At 42.2% G+C, this 19,735-nt stretch overlaps 1 protein-coding gene across 3 annotated transcripts in view; it reads left to right on the top strand.

Moving 5' to 3' along the window:
- The window catches only part of Il12rb2 (interleukin 12 receptor subunit beta 2), a 93,313-nt gene that overhangs the window by 29,563 nt on the left and 44,015 nt on the right, over positions 1–19,735 (top strand). For all 3 annotated transcript variants that reach the window (XM_078026484.1, XM_005332369.4, XM_040288827.2), the window contains one exon: positions 9,090–9,169. In XM_078026484.1, the coding sequence (XP_077882610.1) occupies positions 9,090–9,169 (80 nt within the window). The remainder of the gene's footprint in view (positions 1–9,089; positions 9,170–19,735) is intronic.

The raw sequence follows: 19,735 nt of genomic DNA on the forward strand, positions 1-19,735 counted from the left end.
TTTTCTTCGAGCCCCTGATGGCTTTTTGGTAACTGATGACACTTAGTGATGGTGCTCCGATGGCATTCAAGGTCTGACAGGGGATCTATTAACAGAATACTATACCTAATATATAATTTGTGGAATAATCTTAGTCTTCTTTTCTTCTTATACTAAGTACATTTCTTCTGTTTAAAGATATTTTTAAATTAATTCATCCAACAAATGATCATTAATTACCTCTCATTTTCTGAAAAGAAATCTTGTGGTGTTGGTCTTGATCGGAGAGTTATGAAAAGATTTTTCTGTTCTTATTTTTTGAAAGCATTTATCTCTTCAGTTAAAACTTCAAGGCAGGATGGTATGACTCTTATATCCTAAATCATAAACCATTATCATGTCCAGGAGCAGCACCTGGTCCCAGTGGTGAGGCTGCCAGTGGCAGTGAGCTGAACCCAGGTGGCCCCTTATCAAAGTCACTGCAGGCATTCATAGAGAAACCGAGCTCTGAGACACAGGCTCACCAAGCTCCTCGGCTTCCTTTCCACATCTGAATCTCCCTTTTCTGTGTTCAATCTTTCTGGGGGTTGTCGTAGGGTCTCTGTTCTTGCCCCAAGCCGCGTGGTTTTCGGCCCTTACCACAGTTTCTGTATCGGTTTCTTTATGAAACACCAATTGATGTAAACCTAAAAGGTGTGAATTTTTTTTTAACACTTCTTCCTTTTAACCCTTTAAATGTGTACTCATATATAACTTGGCATTAAAAAAAATTACTAGTAAGCTTTTTTTTAGGTACTCTCAAAAACTGTGAATGATTGCAACCTTGAATTCCCCAAATGGAGAGGAACCTACTGTCTCTTGGTGACCAGAGCAGCTCCTTACTTCATTTCAGCAGGATGAGGGGGTTCTTCACTCCATATGGACCTTTCTTTTGTTAGTAAGCATTCAAGGTCTAATGGCCTTCCAGGAGAAATGACCACTAAGAAAAGGGTAGAAATAAAGAAACCACTTTCCTGTATTCAAGAGAACAATTCCCAAATCAATACCCATCAGAGACAGACCTGATACTGGGAAGTGAACAACTGTATTTCCCTTCCAAGGGAGAACATTCTGGAATCTGGGCTTTGAGGTGTTCAGACAAACATGAGAATATGCTAGGTGCTGGGGAAGGTGATCCCTCATCATTCAGAACACCCAGTAGAAGTCTCCACAACGATGAATAAGGTGTTCTTTAGAACATCTTGCCAGTATGTTTCTTTCTGTTCATTCTCCATTTTTTAAAGTCTTATTTACATGTTTGGCATTAATCAACTCTATTAAGGACAATTAACAAAGCAGATCTAGATAGTAAATATTTTCAGTTTCATGGGCCATATAGTCTCTGTCACAACTACTAAACTTTGCTGCTGTAGTGTGCAAGCCATTATTGACACTGTCAACAAAGAGACCCAGCTGGGTTTCAATAAAACTTTATTCGTGGACACTGGCATTTGAAATATTACATAACTTTGTCACTAAAAATGATCCCTTTTGGGTTGGTGGTGTGGCTTAGTGGTAGAGCACTTGCCTGGCATGTGTGAGGCACTGGGTTCGATCCTCAGCACCACAGAGGAAAATAAATAAAGTTATCTACAACTAAAAATATATATATAAAAGATTCCTCTTTTGGTATTTTTCAACCATTTAAAAGTGTAAAAACATTATTAGTTTGCTATTATACAAAAATGGATATCAGGTTGGCTTTATTTAGCCCATGGACCATAAGCATGTCAACCCCTAAACTAACTATAACCAAACTGGTCGGCATCTTACTTGTCTCTTTGCCTAATGCTTGAAGGGCACAAGAATGAATGGTTCTTGACCTTTCTGAAGTGACTAACGTGCAAAATTTTTTGCTGGAGGCAAAGATCCCTACTCCCTTTTCTTCAGTTCTTTGAGTCTCCTCTCAGATTAGCACCTATCCTGGAAGAGTGAACACTTTTGCTCAGTTTTTTGACCAGATGGTGACCACCCCAATAGAAAGCAATGTTTGTTCACGAATCCCTCTAAACAGAAACCACTGGAGAGAATGTATGCTTTTCTGCATGGTCAATAGAATATGTATGCCTCAGGAACTATGCCAGGTACTAGGACATAATGGCAACCAGTCAGAATTTTAGGCTGAAGCAATGACAGTTTATCTTGGAAGGCCAGGGAAAGATTCCCAGGGGAGGTAACACCAAGATAAAATGCAAAATCCAAAGGGAATCTGGTGGTTTTCCTCCCTACGATGAACTAAATATTTATATCCCCACAAAAAATTCCTATGTGGAAGACCTAACCCCTGTTGTAATGGTATTAGAATGTGGGACCCTTGGGAAGTAGTTAGATCTTGAGGGTGGCGCCCTCATAAATGGTACAGTGCCCTTAGAAGAAAAGGAAACAACAGCTCACACTCTCTCTGTTTGCCGTATGAGGATACAGCAGGCAGAGGGCTCTCACCAGACACCAGAGCTCATAGAACTGTGACCTTGGACTTCCTCCCTCCAAAACGGTGAGAAATAGATATATGTTGTTTAAGCCAGTCAGTTTGTAGCATTTTTGTCATAGTAGCCAAAACGGGTTTAGTCACTCCATCTAGAACATAAATCCGACAGGCTCATGGCAGTAGGGAAAGGGAGCTATTTCCTCCATGAAATACTTGATTCTCTTCAGTCTCATGTTCCAACCACCTATTTCTTCATCTCTTCACTTAAATGTCAGTGATATCCCAAACCACAAGTAGCCTCAATAAAGACTTACGTTTTTCCTCCAAAGTGAGATGTTTCCAAAGTGCTTCTGCTTCAGTCTTTCCCACCTCAGTAAACCATCACCTTCCTCGTCATGAAAGTCTCTTTTGCACATGGCACCTCTATCCCAGGTTGTGTGTTTGCCCTCCTCACATATAGCTCCCACAAATACGCCCTTCACTTGTTTATGAGCTTGATAAATTTATATACTATATGTAATCTGCAATTCACTTTTCTCCTTCAGTGCTCTAGCACAAAGCCCTCATTGACTGTAGTATGGAAGAAATGATGTGGGTGAACTAGGACACTTGATTTCCTCACCATCTTCTCATGTTCAATAGCGTCTCCAAATAAAGTCTTTGCATGATAAATCCGAAAGAAAGAAAGAGAGAGGGGAGGGAGGAAAAGAAAAGAAAAGAAAAGAAAAGAAAAGGAACACTCCCTGGACTTGTAATCTGGATGTTAAAAGGTTGTATTTCTTGAAGAAGGGGGAAAAAGATGGAGGAAATACTCAAATATATCCAATGCTGCTGCTAAGCCCCAAGAAATAACAGAAGACATGACTGTGAGATTTGGCAACATGGCCAGCCAGGAGCTGTGCCTGTAGCATGGCGGAGGAATCTCAGCTATTATGGGGTGAGAGCAAATGTGAAGTAAGGGAATGAAGGAAGCAACAATTCGCAGTTCTTTTCAGAAAGTTCTATGAAAGGGAAGAGATGTGAGGTGGCATTGGGTATCAAGTAATTCTGGGTTTTGGGCTGGGGTTGTGGCTCAGTGGTAGAGTGCTCACCTTGCATATGTGAGGCACTGGGTTCGATTCTCAGCACCACATAAAAATAAAATAAAGGTGTTGTGTCCATCTACAACTAAAATAAATTTAAAAAAGAAAAAAAGAAATTCTGGTTTTGTTTTTAGGCTCCGAGATAATGCAGTGCACTTGCAAGGGAAAAATAAGGGCCCAGCAGACAGGGAGAATGAATGATACAGGGAAGTGGGGAATAGATGTAGGAGAGAGGTCCTTGATTGAAACAAGAGGCGGGGATTCAGAGCTCTGGTTAAGGATTTGGATGGGGACGGAAGTAAAATGCTCCAACCTTGTAACAGTGGGAATGTTGGGTTGTTGATGGGGAAGTTGTGTTTTCTCTTTTTCTTTTTCTTTTCTCTCTCTCTCTTTTTTTTTTTTTTTTGTACTAGGAAATGAACCCAGAATGTACTGCTCTATCACTGAGTTACATCCCAGCCCTTTTCATTTATTTATTTGTTTGTTTATTTATTTATTTTTTGAGGCAGAGTCTCACTAACTTGCCCAGGCTAGCCTCGAACTTGCAATTCTTGTGCCTTAGCTTCCCTAGTGGCAGTTTGAAAATTCTCCTGATGGAGGAGATGAGGGAATTCCTCTCTGATTGTTTTCCTTCATTCAGTGAAGCCAGAGGCAGTCATGAGTTGAGAGAAATAGATGATTACAAGTGGGCAGGTGAGGGTACTGACAATACCAGCCCTTGGGAACAACCCTCATGTACACAGTGAGCCACCAAGAATAATGACAGGAAAGAGGTAGAAAGGGAGAGAGTGAACCAGTGCTAAGTCATCAGGCAAGAGAGACTTCACAGGCAGCTCAGCAGGTGACAGTGTCTGAAGGTGTGGATCTACTTCTAAACCCTTGTCTACTCAAGTAACTGGAAGACCTGATTGAACTGAGTATTAGAATCGAGATGTTAGATGAGTCATCACATCCCAAAAAGTGGACATCAAGGAACCAAGAAGATAAACAGCTTACCTCTGGGTTGCCTGCCCTGAGCATCATTTGAACCAGGATGAGACAAAAACCCTTTGTTCCCTCTGCATTCGCATTGTTCTTGATCTCTCCACTTTCCCTGGCTGGGAAATTCCTGCAGAGCAACTTCTGTACTCCCTGTGATTGGGTTTCCTGTGTCCAGGCTTCCTGCACTGGTCTCAACTTCAGATATGGATGCTAATCTCAAAAGCAGCATGCGGCTTGGCTCTGATTTGTTTACTACCTAAACCGATTCTTAGAATCCTAGAATCTCAGCATTGCAGAATGAACTCTCAAGGTCATGACCCATTTGGGCTGGTCTCCTGATTAATATAGGAGCCCCTCTCTTTTCACTTAGATAGCTTTCTCCTCATTCAGTCCTCTTGCTTTCCCCTTTACACAGAAGGTAGTTTCATCTCAGAAAGGCTGACTTCCATTTCTCATATTTGTATTTTTAGTCATTTTTACCCATTTGTGTTGAATTCACTTGATGGCCTTGGCCTTTGACTTTCTTTTTCTCGATTGTCTGTAATAGTTTTTTCTGTCTTTTGTTAGACAACACTGAGGTTAGAACTTTAAGTGATTTTGTGACAGTTGAATGTCAAAGGATTCTTCTCACTATTAGCCTTTATGTTGCCTTAAGCAGCAGAGATTTGACACCCCTGATCATAAAATTTTACACTTTGAAACTCAGAGAGATTCAACTAATGATTTCTCTCCCGTGGAGGCATACACCACAGGTGGGCGCCTTTAAAATTTCAGTTTCACTGCAATTTATTCTGGGAAGAGAGTGTCATTCTAGAGTTTGATTCTTTGCTCTGTAATAATCTATTACATTGGGGATCTTTAATGAGGCAATGAACATTTCTTTTAAATTTGTTACCAGTATGTAATGAAATGAAGGCATTTACTGCTATGAGCAAGTCAGTTGACTTGATTTGATGCTGAGCACACTTAATCCTAATTACATAGTTAAAGTCTAGACTGTCGAGTTTGCAGAATGTTCATATCTTTGCACAATATAGTGGACTGTCATGGGTCAGTGGGGCCTTTGGAGAAGCCAGAGCTAGGGGCTCAACTCTCCTCTTTGCCATTTACCAGCTAAATGTTTTTTGTTTTGTTTTGTTTTTTTGTTTTCTTTTTGAGACGCTTAATCACTGAGCCAAATCCTTAATCAGTTTTATGTTTTATTTTGAAACATTGAGACAGGGCCTCGCTAAGTTGCCGAGGCTGGCTTTGAACTTGCAATCCTCCTGTCTCAGCCTCCCAGGCTGCTGGGATTACAGGTGTGTACCACCATGCCCAACTTCTAAGCCTTTTGTAAACCATCTGTCCTCAGCCTCCTTGTCCTCAGATGAACAGCAGTATGCTCCGTTCCCACCCCCTGTGCTGTGTGAGAATCAGATGAGATATGGGCATGAACTGCCAGAGCATTAGCTGGCTCTAATGAGGTGGTAATGTATTCAAGGTCAGGTTCCCTTTCTTCAATGGCCTATAATGTTTTCCTTTTGTCATCTAGACTAGGAGGTAGAGGGCCCAGGTTTGATTTCTGGAATGCTCTTCATAATCCTGAGGAACTGAGAGTGTTTTCAGAATGGTTAGTGGAAGCTTACCTCTTACCTCTCAGTCCTCACCACAGGGGTAAATATTATCACTGATGGGAAGATGGAGGGACCAAAAGTCTTTAGCAAAGAGCAGAGGTGGGTATTTAGAAAACACAAAAAGTGAAGAGGATGAGAGAATCAGAAAAAGGAAGTGACAAAAGAATATCCAGACAACAGGCCCTCCTGAAGGGGGTGGGAGGATTCTAGAGAAATCGTAAACTTTCTCAGAGCCAGGCCACTGCGTGATACAGAGCCAAGGCTGAGAACTACTGTGGGATCAGCGGTCTTGTGTTCAAAGCCTCCCTTCTCTGATTATTGGTTCTGGGGTCTGGAACAAATTTCTTAAGATTTAAGCACTTCAGTTTTCAAATAAAGAAAATGGCGAAAGCTGAATCTGCTGAGAGCTTACCATGTGCCAGCTCTCTCCATTTAGATTCTCAAGACAGCCCCATGTGAGGTACAGAATTATCTTCCTCTCTCGACATGGGAAAACTGGCTGAAGGACACAGTTAGTGCTTATTTAAGAGCTGTAGGTAGCCTGGCTCTGGAGCTCACACATGAACCAATACACCAACCTGCATCATGGGGTGTAGGGATGTTACTGAAAGCTCAGTCCTTGTACCCTAAGCCAACCCAATAATGAGGATACGGTTTTGAGAAAAAGGAAAAAGAAGGCTTATTGCTTTGTTAGAAAAGGAGGAACACAGGAGACTCCTGTCCCAAAGGCTATGATTCTGCCATCAGCAGGAACAGGGACTTTTTAAAGAGGGGATTCAAAGGCTACATTCCACCTGTTCTCTGTTGGATTTGTAATTCACTTGCTAATTTGGAAGGTAGTCATTTCTGAGATCTTCTAGTGCCATTCCCAAAGTCTAGATTACCGCGTTCCTATGGTGGGTGTTGTACTCAAGGACAGATAACTCTGCCTAGGATGAGGAAGAAAGGTAATCCTATTTCCCCTGAGATTAGGGAGAAGTAGGGAGAGAGGAAGAGAAAGAAACAGGTCTATTTTAAAAATAAGTTGCAGGGGCTATGTTCAAAGCATAAAGTGGACCATTGTTAGAGGAAGGATGTGAGATGGATATGTAAATAGGCTCCCTTTCCCTTTTGCTCTTCTTCTCTCCTTGACTGCTTATCTTCTGTTATCCAGAGTAAAACTTAATTTTCTAGAAATTCCACCTGGTTAAATGGAGCTTTCTGCTACAGAAGGAATCCCAAAGTAGCCTCACATTAAATACACTCTAAGTTTCACTGTTAAAGAAGTTGGCACAGTGGCACACGCTTGTAATTCCAGTGGCTTGGGAGGCTGAAGCAGAAGGATCACAAGTTTGAAACTTGTGATCAGCAATTTAGCTAAGCAACTCAGTAAGACATTGTCTGTAAATATAAAAAGGAGTAGGGATGTGTCTCAGTGGTTAAGCATCCCCAGTACCAAAAAAATAAATAAATAAAAGGAAGTTGGGTTGGTACAACCAAAGCCTATTTTCAGGCATTGTTTCTATTGATTCCACTCCTGGCTGTAAATCAAATCAAAGCAAATCTAGTAACATGACAGTAGAGGAAATAAAACTACTTCACCTACCAATCGCCCACACAAATTGATTGTTCACTTTTTTCCAGTATGCTTGACTTTCTCAAATGAAATTAGACCATATTTGACCATTGTCCTATGGATAGATGGTTATTTCTTCTACCAGTTCCATAATATTGCCTAATTTGTTCATGTTTATTTATCATTTAACAATTACTGGGCAACTGTTACATCCTAAACCTGTACTGGGTACTGGGAATTTTAAGATAAATGAGATAGTCCTTCCTTTCAAGTAGATCATTGTCTAATGATCAAAAACCAAATAACTAAACTACAGCATTGTTAAGCTCGAATTCGGGACTCCCAAAAGACCACCAGAGACCAAGATCAATGTAAGCAGCAAAGAGGTGTTTATTGTGAGCTAGCTCGGTCCTCCCCACACACACAGCAACTGGTGACGCTGAGAGGCCCCGAGCCCAGGGTTTGCAGCAGTTTTATACACTCTTTGGAGAAGGCAGGGACTTCACATACACCATAGCATCTCTTAGCAAATCATCACACACCGCGGGAAAATCATAAAACAACTCTAAAACATGATTAGCACATTCACTGGTGGGAACAAGTTGGGTAAGGGTGATTGGTTAGTACAAGAGGGGGATTCGTTTGAACTGATTGATTTAAGTCATGAGGGGAGTACCTGCTGAACTACGTGTTTTTCCAACATGTTATCAACCACCATAAACTACTGGGAGGGTCACCTGGCATCCCAGGTATTTTCCTGGTCTCATGCTGATTGGTGGCTTCTAGGGGGTTGCTGTGGGTCCCCACCTAGTCTGACTGAGTCAGGGACACCTGGCTCAGCAGATCTCTCCTGTCATTTGTAGATAAACAATTAGGTGGGAATGTGCCTAGGACAAGGGTCCTCTTTCCAAGGACAAGGGTCACGCCCCCTTCCTTAGACAGCTTTGCTCTGAAGTAGAGGCTGGTTTTTCAGCATAAGTGAGGATTGGAGATAAATATAAGGCTTATCATTTGCATCTGTGTTTTTACAATATCTAAAAATGCTTTTTCCTTATGTCTTTATTTTTCTATTGAGACCTCTTTCTATATTTCAATTAAAAAATCACTACACATACTTCCTTTGAGTTTTTTAAATTAAACTCTTATGTACCAGTGAAACATGTATTAATACATATTATGGGAAACTTAGAAATGAATTTCCCCCTCATCTTTTTTAAAAAAAATTGTTTTTGAAGTAACCTCCTTTTTTTCCTGATTTTTTGACCAAAGAAATACTTGTTTGTTGTTCAATGAAAGAAAAAGAAGATACTGTTTTACAAAGAAATTGACATTATTCTATAATCCTTGACTTTTAAAGGTTTTTTATTGTGCAAATATTTATGAAAATTCATTTTTCCCCCCTTTCAAATCAGAACCTACTGGGACCTTAGATGTCTGGTACATGAAACAGGCCGTGGACTTCGATAGACAACAAATTTCTCTTTTCTGGAAGGTAAGTTTTCAGTTTCAAATTTAAACTCAAGGAGATTATATATTTGAGTGATTATATGTTTTCAAGGCAGAAAAATACCTTTTTTTTTTTTTTCTGTCGTGGCTTTGATATGAGGCTTCAAAGCCTGTGTAGGAGCTCACTTTCTCAGACTTGGCTCTGATCCCTGCTGCAGTGCTCTTACCTGCCAGATGAGGAGGGGGGCTCCAGCCTAGGCCCTCCTTCCAGCCACCTGAGCCTTTCCTCATCCCACTTTCCAGTGGATCAAGGTCCTTCCATTCCTGGCATTTCCACCCTCTCACCTCAACTATGCTGTCTCTTTTAACTCTTATTATCAAAGCTCGTTCCTTGTCCCCGATGCCAATCCAATAATGAGGATATGGTTTGGAGAAAAGGGGAAAAGAAGGCTATGATCCTATCCAGCAGGAACAGGGGGCTTCTAAAGAGGTGACTCAGAGGCTACATTTCCTATGTTCTCTGTTGGAGTTGCAATTCACTTGTTAATTGGGAGACAGTCATTTCTGAGATCTGATACCATCCACCAACCAAGTCTGGATTACTTCCGTTCCTATGGTGGGTGTTGTACTCATGGACAGATAACTCTGCCTAGGATGAGGAAGAAAGGTAATCCTGTTTCCCCTGAGATTAGGGAGGAGCAGGGAGAGAGGAAGAGAAAGAAACAGGTCCATTTGAAAAAATGAGTCACAGTGGCAGAGCAGCAAGGGCTAGGTTCACAGTATAAAGGGGACCACTGTTACCTCTGTCCCCCTCCTTTACATAAGGGTGTCCAGCAGTGACCATGGTAACTTTACTCAAGATTTGGTAAATAGAGAAAGCTGTGGTGTGGATATTTAGGAATGTGTTTTCTATAGTCATTGAAAGAGAGAGGGTGTAAAGAAAGCTGCCCTACCTCCAGAGTGTGTGTATTAGTAGAAAATAACACGAATAGGAAGAGAAAGTAGCACTTCCTCGATGGACGTAAAACAGGGATAGATGGAGCCACCTTCCAGAACACAGTAAGCCCTTACGGGGTAGAATGAGAGTTTCACCAAGTGCCGGAAGCCACCATTGCAGGTCCATTCAGTCCTCACAAAACCCTGTGAGGTGCTAACATCCACCTCGCAGATAAGAAAACCAAGCCTCAGGAAGAGGAAGTTCTTGCCCAGTGTCACCCACTAACGACAGGGCTGGGAGCTCCTTGGCTACTTCATGGTATTTTTTTTGTTGAAAGAAAATGCTATGTGAATTGAGCTACTGCTAGGCATGCTCAAAAGAAAAGGTCTCCTAGTGCGAGCGTATATCTTCCAGTCAAGGGCAAACAAACAGTTTTGGAATTAGGAACCCCATATGATGTCCTCCATTGGGTTTGAGAGTTGCAGTCTTCTTCAATTTTAAGAAATGATCTTGCCCTTTCCCTCCCTCCCTCCCTCTCCCCCACCCTCTCTCCTTCTCCTTCTCAGTCTGGTGTTCTAAAAATAGCCTAGTGACTCACGATCAAGCTCTTCCCTTTGAAACTAACTCTGCAGCTCAACATTTATTTTAAAATAAATCTGCTTTTTAATAGGAAGAAAATTCTCAAAGCAGGGCATGCAGAGAAGCCACAATTTGCAGTAGAAAATAGCTCAATTTGTTGGCTGTTGGTTTTCATTTTCACAAGGAAGGAACTGGTTAACACCTAAATTTCTCCTCCAAAAAAAAAAAAAATGTCCTCAGCAGTGATCTGAAAGAGACTTTGTGAATCCTATTTCGTGTCTCTCTACTCAAGGGTTCCTCTCAGCAGAAAGAGAGTAATGGTAATGGAATCTGTAAAGCCAACAAGACTAGTGTGGGGTCAATCAATGAGGGGACACAAATGGTTAGAAACCATAGAGCAGGGAGGGGCTCCAAGGTAAAACCAGGTGTTACTACAGCATGCCTGGGTGCTTCTTGGGGTGTCAGAGACTACAGACCAGGCATCACCATGGCGGTCTGAAAGCCAAACCAGAGGCAAGTCAAAGTAAATGCCTGTTAACCACAAGTCCTGCTCAGCAAATGTACACATGCAAAAGCTTCTGAGTTACTCACTTTGGCCTTGTCCTCATCCTCACTAGTTTCTAGAGAGACCTTGGAACTTAAAGAGTCTTCAATGCCCTTTGAGTCTACCCTTCCTCTTGTTGTAAATACCACCGCTTCTACTTCTGCCAGGACAGACAGAAGTCGCTGCTGCCCGCCCCCCAACACACACACAAGCACCTCTTACCATCATAAAATTCTTTCTTTTATGTAACCAGAATGTGGGCCTGAGAAGGGTGACCGGGACTGAATCTGGCCTATGTTAGAAACTAAAAGGTCAATACTAGAAGTGTCTGTGATTGACACCAGATGTAGTCATCAAAAAGCTGGATCCAGTCCTAGCTTTTGCAGGGCCATTATAGGATTAAGTCCTTTTCTGTCAAATCCTGGGCTTGTCCAGTGTTGTGGAGGGAGGGATGAAAACAATGCCTAGAGAAACTGGGATGAGCAGTCTTGCTTTGGACCACAGACCTCTAGAGCCACAGGGATGCCATCCTCTCCACCCCACACACACACTCATTTTTATAAATGTGGAAGCTGAGGTTTCAAGAGGGTTCTCCAATGAGAGGCCTTGGGGTAACATGGCCCTGTTGCAGGAGACATAAATCACTGTCCCTCTTTGTGAACCCAGCCTGTCCCCCCCTTTTCCTATTGGGGGTTCCTCATGCCACACTCAGATAGGCCTGGGGATTCAAGGAGGTGATGCTGAGGCACAAGGAAGTCATCTGATGTCAGCCCAGAAAAAAAAAAAAAATGTTACAGCTAGGTTAGACGCTTTGTGGTGGGCCCAAGTCATCCCTCGCTGAGCAAAGACGTAGTGTGCTGGGGTTTTCCTTCTTTGAGCAACACTGGGAAACCAAACACAGGGGCCACCCCACAATGTCAGAGAGAAGCACAATGGAAGCCCCAAGTAAAACCCCACAAGCCTGTGACAAAGAGCACGTTCCTCACGTCAGGGGACATGTGAGATGACCTTTCACTTTTGTAGGATGTTTACATTAGAGGAGAACTCTTCATGCTGAGGGGATGCAGCGCCTTGGGGGGTGTGCATGGCTGGGTGTATGTGTTGCATACGTGTGAATGCATGTGAGTTTTGTACGTGAGCGGGATGAGTCTGTGCAATACAAATCCATGTGAGGGTGAGGGTGTCACTGAGTGTGTGTGTGTGAACATGTGTGTGTAAGGGTGTGAGACTTGTGCATGTGACTAAGTGAGGATGGCAGCGTGCATGTGAGTGTTGGAAGGTGTGTATTTGTGGGTAGGGTGGACAAGTGTGGTACGAGCGTGTGAATGTGAGCAGGCCCGTGTGTGAGGGTGGGCATGTGTGAGTGTGTGGGTGTGTTGAGGGTGAAGGGACCTTTGCTTTGTTGTGATGGTTTCCACACCGTTACTCATTTCCTCATACCTTGGTTTTTCCTGAAAGCTCCATTTCTTTAAAACTATCCTGTACTTTTTTGAATCAGCTATTTTTAAGAGAAAAGGTATTTTCTAGGTTAAAGCCAAAAAGTACAACCTAATGTATGAAATGAAATGAAAATACCTGGGCACTGTTAAAACAACAGATGCAGTAGCAGGTAGGAGATGGTGCTCTGTCCCAAGCAGCCCAGTGTCCCGGGAGAGCCCTTCACAGGCTCAGCAAGCCCTCCCTCCAGTCCCCCTGGCTCCTCCTGGGCGGTTCCTCTTCATTTCCTTTGCTTTGGTGAAACCTTTCAATCCCTGCACACTTTCAATTCCAGCACACTTTTCTTTCAGTTAAGATAGCACGTATCCTTTAAAAAGAAAGTTATCTTCAATGTATATGGATGGTGGCTGAAAAAGTATGACTATGGGTTAAAGCCACATTAACCTTTAGCGTTTCCTCTTAATTTCTTCGGTCTTGATCATACCAAGCCATAAACCTTTTGAAATGATGGTGGAGATATGGAAGAGAAATAGCCACGCACAAAGGAAGCTGAATTCTTTCATGTGTTCTTTCAAACCAGTAAATATATCAAAGTTCCTCTTTAGTACTAAACTCATGCTGTGTGGCAGGGATATGAAAGTGGAAAAGACCCATCCAGTCCTTAGGTCCTGGAATTCACAGTCCAGTGCAAGGATTGGAATGGGAGCAGGATGACAAGGACACCAGGAGTGTTGAGCAGGAGTTTAGAGATCAGCTGGAGGAGTGACGGTGGGCTTGCCTGGAAGAGCAGGGAACAGGTGAGAAGTTGGGGAGTCCCTCCGTAAGGGATAGCAGAGCTGAATGCTGAAGGACAGGCTCTCCACAGGAGGGTGTGAGAACGTTTGTCAGGGACTGTGGATTCATGATGGAAAGCATCGCTTTAGCGAAGCTCTGTTCCACAGAACTATAAAGCAAGCCACCGTTAAAAGCCACGAGTGATTTAAAATTGTCTTGTGAGCCACATTTTTAAAAAGTAAAAAAGAAACAGGTGAAATTAATTTTAAATCATATACTTTAACCCTATATACCCAGAATGTCCTCATTTCAAAATGTGATCACAGCCAGGTGTGATTACAAACCTGTAATCCCAGCATCTCAGGAGGCTGAGGCAGGAAGGAGGATCAAGAGTTCAAAGTCAGCCTCAGCAAAAGTAAGGCACTAAGCAACTCAGTGACACCCTGTCTCAAAATAAATAAATAAATAAATAAATACAAAATAGGTCTGGGGATGTAGTTCAGTGGCCAAGTGCCCCTGAGTTCAATCCCCAGTACCCCCATCAAAATGTAATTGCTATTTAAAATGATTGGGATATTTTACAGTCTTTTTTCTTTTTCTCCTAAGTCTTCAAAAACTGTGTATCAGCACAGTACAGAAGTTCAGAGCTCCCCACCTGGCAGAGAGGCAGCACCGCTTGGTTTATTTCAAGGGCTTCCTCTTGGTACTGCATACCTCCAGAGTTCTTCCACAAGCAATAGGGAGAGAGTTAGGGAAACTCTTGTTCCAAAGATGGGGGAGAGATTTGTTATTTTTCATTCACCTGTTCAACGGGCAACTTGTTTTAATAAATAGTGACCCTCAAAGGCAAAATGAAAGTAAGGATAGCAAACCCCAGGTCCCAAGTCACAGCACAGCCTCAGAGACACTTTTTCAAGATATTCCTTTGTCTTTTGTCCTAGTGCTCTCTGTCACATGAAGAATACTCCAGCCTATATCACAGTGCCCTGGGGGGATGCCTTCTTTGGCTTCCTCATCTGAAAGAGACTTAGTGCAAGTGGAAATTACTATCTGGAACTTGATTTATATTGACATGGGACCAAAAGTCCATTGAAAATCCCTAGGGAAGATTGTCTACCAGGTGCTGAAACCCTGTTATAATTACATGAGGTTTCCAACCTCAGAATCAATCTCTTAATACAAAAGCAGCAGATGGCAACATTTTGATGATTTTGTTGTAGTGTTCGACTCCATCTCCTTTCCTTTCCAGTCCTGGTCCCATCACAGACTGGCACAGCATTTCCAAAGATATTTTTGGAAAGAAAAGAGTTGCCTTGCCTTGCTTGCTAGTCGCACGTGTTATGCCAGCTGGACCATTGGGAATTTTGGTTAGAGAGCAGAATGTGTCCAGGGACAAAAAACAAGAGGGTGGGTAGGAGGGAGAACAGAAGATTAGAAGCAGAGATGGAAGAGGAGTTAAAGTTTGACTCTCACGAAGACTTCCTTTATTTTCCTGTTTTTTTCTAGCTACAAAACAAGATAGAAGTCATTATGCCAGGGCAACTGCTGTGAGGTGTCACTGGGTTCAGTCAGTTCAGTCCTGCAGAGGATCTGAAGAGTCTACCCAGTGCTAGCAAGGTCCCACTGTTGAGAATTGTAGACAGAGCTGTGTTACCTGGGTTCAAGGTCCAGCTTCCCTACCTACTGGTCATGTGTTCTTGAACAAGGTATTTAACCTCTCTGGGCTTTACTTTCCTTGTGAGTAAAGTGTGGAGAATAATGGAATAGACCACATGAGGTTGTTGTAAAGATTAATAAGATCATTGTGAAAAGTGTGCACTAAGTCACTGTGGGGTGCAAATGTTGTACATGACCCGAGAGTACAAAGATGACCTGACAGACTGGGGGAGACGGAGTCGTGGATGAGAGATTTCAATGTCATAATTTCAAAAGCAGTGTGTAGTTGGTGTGCGCCTGTAGTCCCAACTGGAGGAGGCTGAGGTAGGAGAATTGCTTGAACCCAGGAGTTCAAGGCCAGCTTAGGCAACATAGTCTCAAAAAGAAAGGGAGGAAGGGAGGGAGAAAGAGAAAAACTTCAAGTGACTTTGGACTGGGGCTGCTGAAGGTAGTCATGAATTCCAAAATGAAGGCACCCGAGTTTAAACTCACAAATTAAATGTACTTTGAAATCAACTACATCACATTGGTAAACCTTCCATATAGAACTGCAGGTGAAGCCAAGAGTCAAGATGGCCTGGGTCTCTGGAGATTAGTAGAGGGTGGAGTAGTGCCAATTGTGATGATGTTGCATTACTTCAGAGTAACCAAGAGAAGGGAACTCACCGAGTGTCTCTGTCTTCTCATTTGTCATGTGCATTCTTTGGAACAGGTTATTTCCCTTCTAACTCATGGATGGGAATTATCGTCATTTTAAAAATAATAAAGTTGAGGCTCAAATAGGTAAAATAACCTGCCCAATGTGAACAGTGGTAGAGAGCTAATGTAGCATGTGTGAGGTCCTGGGTTCAATCCCCAGCACCACAAAAAAAAAAAAAAAAACAACAAAAAACCACGAAGTCAGCAATATAAGCGGTGACTAATGTGTTCAAATCCCCCTAACTTTCTAAGGAGCATTGATTATAGCCACTCTTCTTTGATGTTGGTTAAGCTTAACAGATTTTTTCCCCTTATTATTTGCATCAGAAGTTCTGAAGTAAAGTGTTACTTTAGGACAATTCCATTAGGTGTAAGTCCTAAGAAGAAATGCTTCGTCGATTCACAGAGACCCCTTTTCTTCAACAGACCTTTGTTTATTTTTGTTTTGTAGTGCTGAGGATCAAACCCAGGGCCTCATGCATGCTAGGCAAGTGCTCTACCAGTGAGCTGCATCCCAGCCCCAGAGTTTTAATAAAATATATATATTATTACTGCCAGAGATGGCACTAGAGTTTCCAGTACTAGATACCACCAGGGTGTCATAGTCTCAACTGTGTTGAGTTCTGTCTTGTCATGGATTTCATTCACCACGTTATCTCTGATGCTGGAAGCCTTTTCAGGCAGTGTAACTCTCACAGCAGCTTATTGAGGGAGCTGTTCACTCTCCACTTCTCAAACCTTATTCAGAAAGAGTTTCCATGCTGTTTCATTCATTTCCCACAGGACAGGATGGAGCAGAAACAAAACTGAAGGGGACAAACAATAGGAAAGCTTATCCTTTTTTTTTTTTTTCATACTCTCACCAACAGAAAAGAATGAGGATAACAGAAGGAACAGTGGCCTGAGAGTCACACTCAGCACTGCCAGAGATGGCACAAGGGTTTCCAGGACTAGACACCACCAGGGATGTAGCACATTTGGGTAGCTGAGTTCTGCCTCACATCCACTAGAGGGCGCTCTGCAATCTCACATGCCTTCCTTGTGGGGAGTATTTGACTTCTGAGCTCTAAACCTCAGCATCCTCATCAGAATGGGGAGTAGTAAGGGCTAAATGTGACAATAGAGGTAAAACTCCCAACACATGGTTTACTAACAAATGTTATTTTCTCCCCGTCACGCAAATAAGCAGCACTAGAGTATAAATATGTTCACCTGGGAAGACTTGTCAGCTGGCTGCTCAGGACTGCAGGACTTCTGGGTTCACAGCTTGTCTCCTTGTGACTCAGAGCCTGCTGGTCCAGAAAAGAATTATGGACCCCTACCCTTCCCAAATTTCTGAACTCATGCCCAATGTTGATGTTGTATGTCAGAACATATCACAACCCCACAATTAGAGAAGCAGCTTTGCAACATCCTGCTAGGAAAGGTGACTGGGGATTCCAGTTATGCAACATGGCAGACTGCACCTGTCACTCCATTGTCTCAGGCTTAAGGAGCAGCATGTCATAGTAGAGGGAATACTGAAATTGAGCGCCCTAAATTCAATCATCCCTTCTCCATCTATCCCTTGAGCAGCCTTAAGCAAGTCATTTCATTTCACTGAGTCCCTGTTTCTGTGTTTATAAAATACAGTGTTGAATTCATTGTTAATCTATAGAAACTCTTCCAGTTTGGTGGTTACACAAAGATATTCCATTCCATCTGGGCCAGGCATGATCCAGGAATGATGATCCAGGAATTATATACATTATTTACAAATATTATGTTGCGTTTCTTTTTCAAAAACAAATGAGTTATACTGTTTTCAGAGGCTTTGGGAGACTAAGTGCCCACTTGGCTAAATACCTGTTTTCCTATTGGCTTATTGAGATTTTTGTTCCATGGACCCTATAGGACCAGTTTGGTTAAGGAGATCAATTACCCAAGAGAGGTAATCTTTATCTCCAGACTTGAGCTTGACATTTTATGTGAGCCATATTTATATAATGCCATATGTATTGCCATATGTATGGCCCCAGGATGCCATATTTACTTGTCTACTACTTCCACTCCACCCCAACCTATTCATAATCTTTTTAACTCTAAAATATGAGAAATAGAGGAGAAATGCAAGGGTCTGTGCCCTTTACTATTCTCTGAAAACTTCACAATCCTTCTGAGTCCTACCTCTATTGACTAGAAGGCTGTGATCAGCTGGGTTTTCATGGCTGTCACTATGAAAGCTCAATGGACCCGAGATGACATTTACCCCCTTCTTTCAGCATTTTACCATTTAATCAAATGAGATTTCTGGGGTGTCTATGAAGGACAGTGAAAGAGTGACAAAGTTTGGTTTGCAAGGTGCTTTTTTTTTTTCCTTCCAAATTAGTGCTCTGTTTACTTAGTTGTTAGAGTAGAACTGAAGCCTTTTGGGTTCCTGGCAAGAATGGGGAATTTTGTGAGCTTGGTTAACTCTTGTAAAGTGCCTTGGTGAGATAATGTGGGGCAGGGAGGAGGTAATACACTTACCTCTGGACTTACAGAGAAGAAACAGGGAAGGATAGCTGAGGGAATGGTCTTTCCTAACAAGCTTTTGCTTTAATTTATGTTATTTTTCTTCCTTGACAATGGGCATGTTTATTAATGACAGTTTAGAATATAGTACTTTAGAAAGCACTTGCTTATTTTAATCTGCACAGCCAGCCTATGACTTCAGCTGTGATGGATATCTGAAATGCTAACTGTGGAGAAAGACTAAATGTTCATCCACTGGGTTCCCGGGCAACATGGCGCTTACCTGGTGCAGACCAAGGCTTGAGATCCAGGATTGAGCCTCATGGACACAAAAGGGTCCCAGAACAAATCTGTATTAATCATGCTCCCAGAAATGGAAATATAAAAGTTGGATGCTCATGGATTCATCCGCAGGGAGAATACAGCTGTTGGGCCAACCAGAAGGCTTGACTCAGCAAATTGGAACATTCTCTCCCAGTATGCTAATTGTTTTAGAAACCAAATTATAATCAGAAGGCTGATTTATTCACTTAAAGTGACAAGTACAAATTTTAAGTGAACCAGACATTCATGTTGCCTATTCTGTCCTGACAGACAATCTTCATAGGAAACCAAATTATTAGATTTCTTGCTGATCAGGGAACCTGAGTGAGGGGCATTCTCCAATCCTAGATGTGTCTTTCAGCAGAGGTAGCTGGAGACCCCCCACTTACAGAAGGGATACTTATGCCAAGAAACTACCACTTATCCCTGGCAAGCCAAGCCTTCCTTGCCCTATGCTAGGCAGGGATAGGCACTGCCAATGTTAGGCTTGACAACTCTCCCATGTTCTATGCTTCTGCTTTCCATGGTCCTTGTCCAAACAGGGGTACAATACAAATAATTAGTTTTCTGCTTACTTCCTGGGATTGCTCCCAAATGATCTCAATTGGAATTTTTGCAGTTCCAAAACTTGTTAGTCACATATTTACGAACAGTTTCTTCATTTCCTAGCACAGATGGCTAATTCAATTCACTAAGTATAGATTTTACTGGTTTAGCTCTTGAAAGTCTTGTGTTTGGTGTTTTGAGCAGGATGATACTTTCTTATATAAAAAGTTAGACGTGTATGGATGTGTATGTTTCATAAATTAGCAACAGAGACCCACAATTGCTAAGAGCCTCATCCAGGGTCCATGTGATTGACAGAACTGGAGTTCAGATTCAGTTCTTCTGAGTTCATTCTTGTTCGATGGGATGGATAAAGTTGTTTACCATTAGTTCATTTCATTTTGATGCAAGAAAGGAAAATTGCTGTGTTCTGAAGAATTATTTTTTTAAAGATACTGATTTTTTTTTCTTAAATGGCAGTTGTGATGATAGGTCATTGCATGAAGTGTACAGTGGAGATGAAGAGATACACATGAAAAGGTCACTCAGATTTGGCTGCCTGCAGCAGGAGCCAAGAGGACCAGGCACACAGCATTCAGAGATCTTAATCTGAGAGTTAATAG

Source organism: Ictidomys tridecemlineatus, chromosome 11, assembly GCF_052094955.1.
Source record: "Ictidomys tridecemlineatus isolate mIctTri1 chromosome 11, mIctTri1.hap1, whole genome shotgun sequence".
Classification (NCBI taxonomy): domain Eukaryota; kingdom Metazoa; phylum Chordata; class Mammalia; order Rodentia; family Sciuridae; genus Ictidomys; species Ictidomys tridecemlineatus.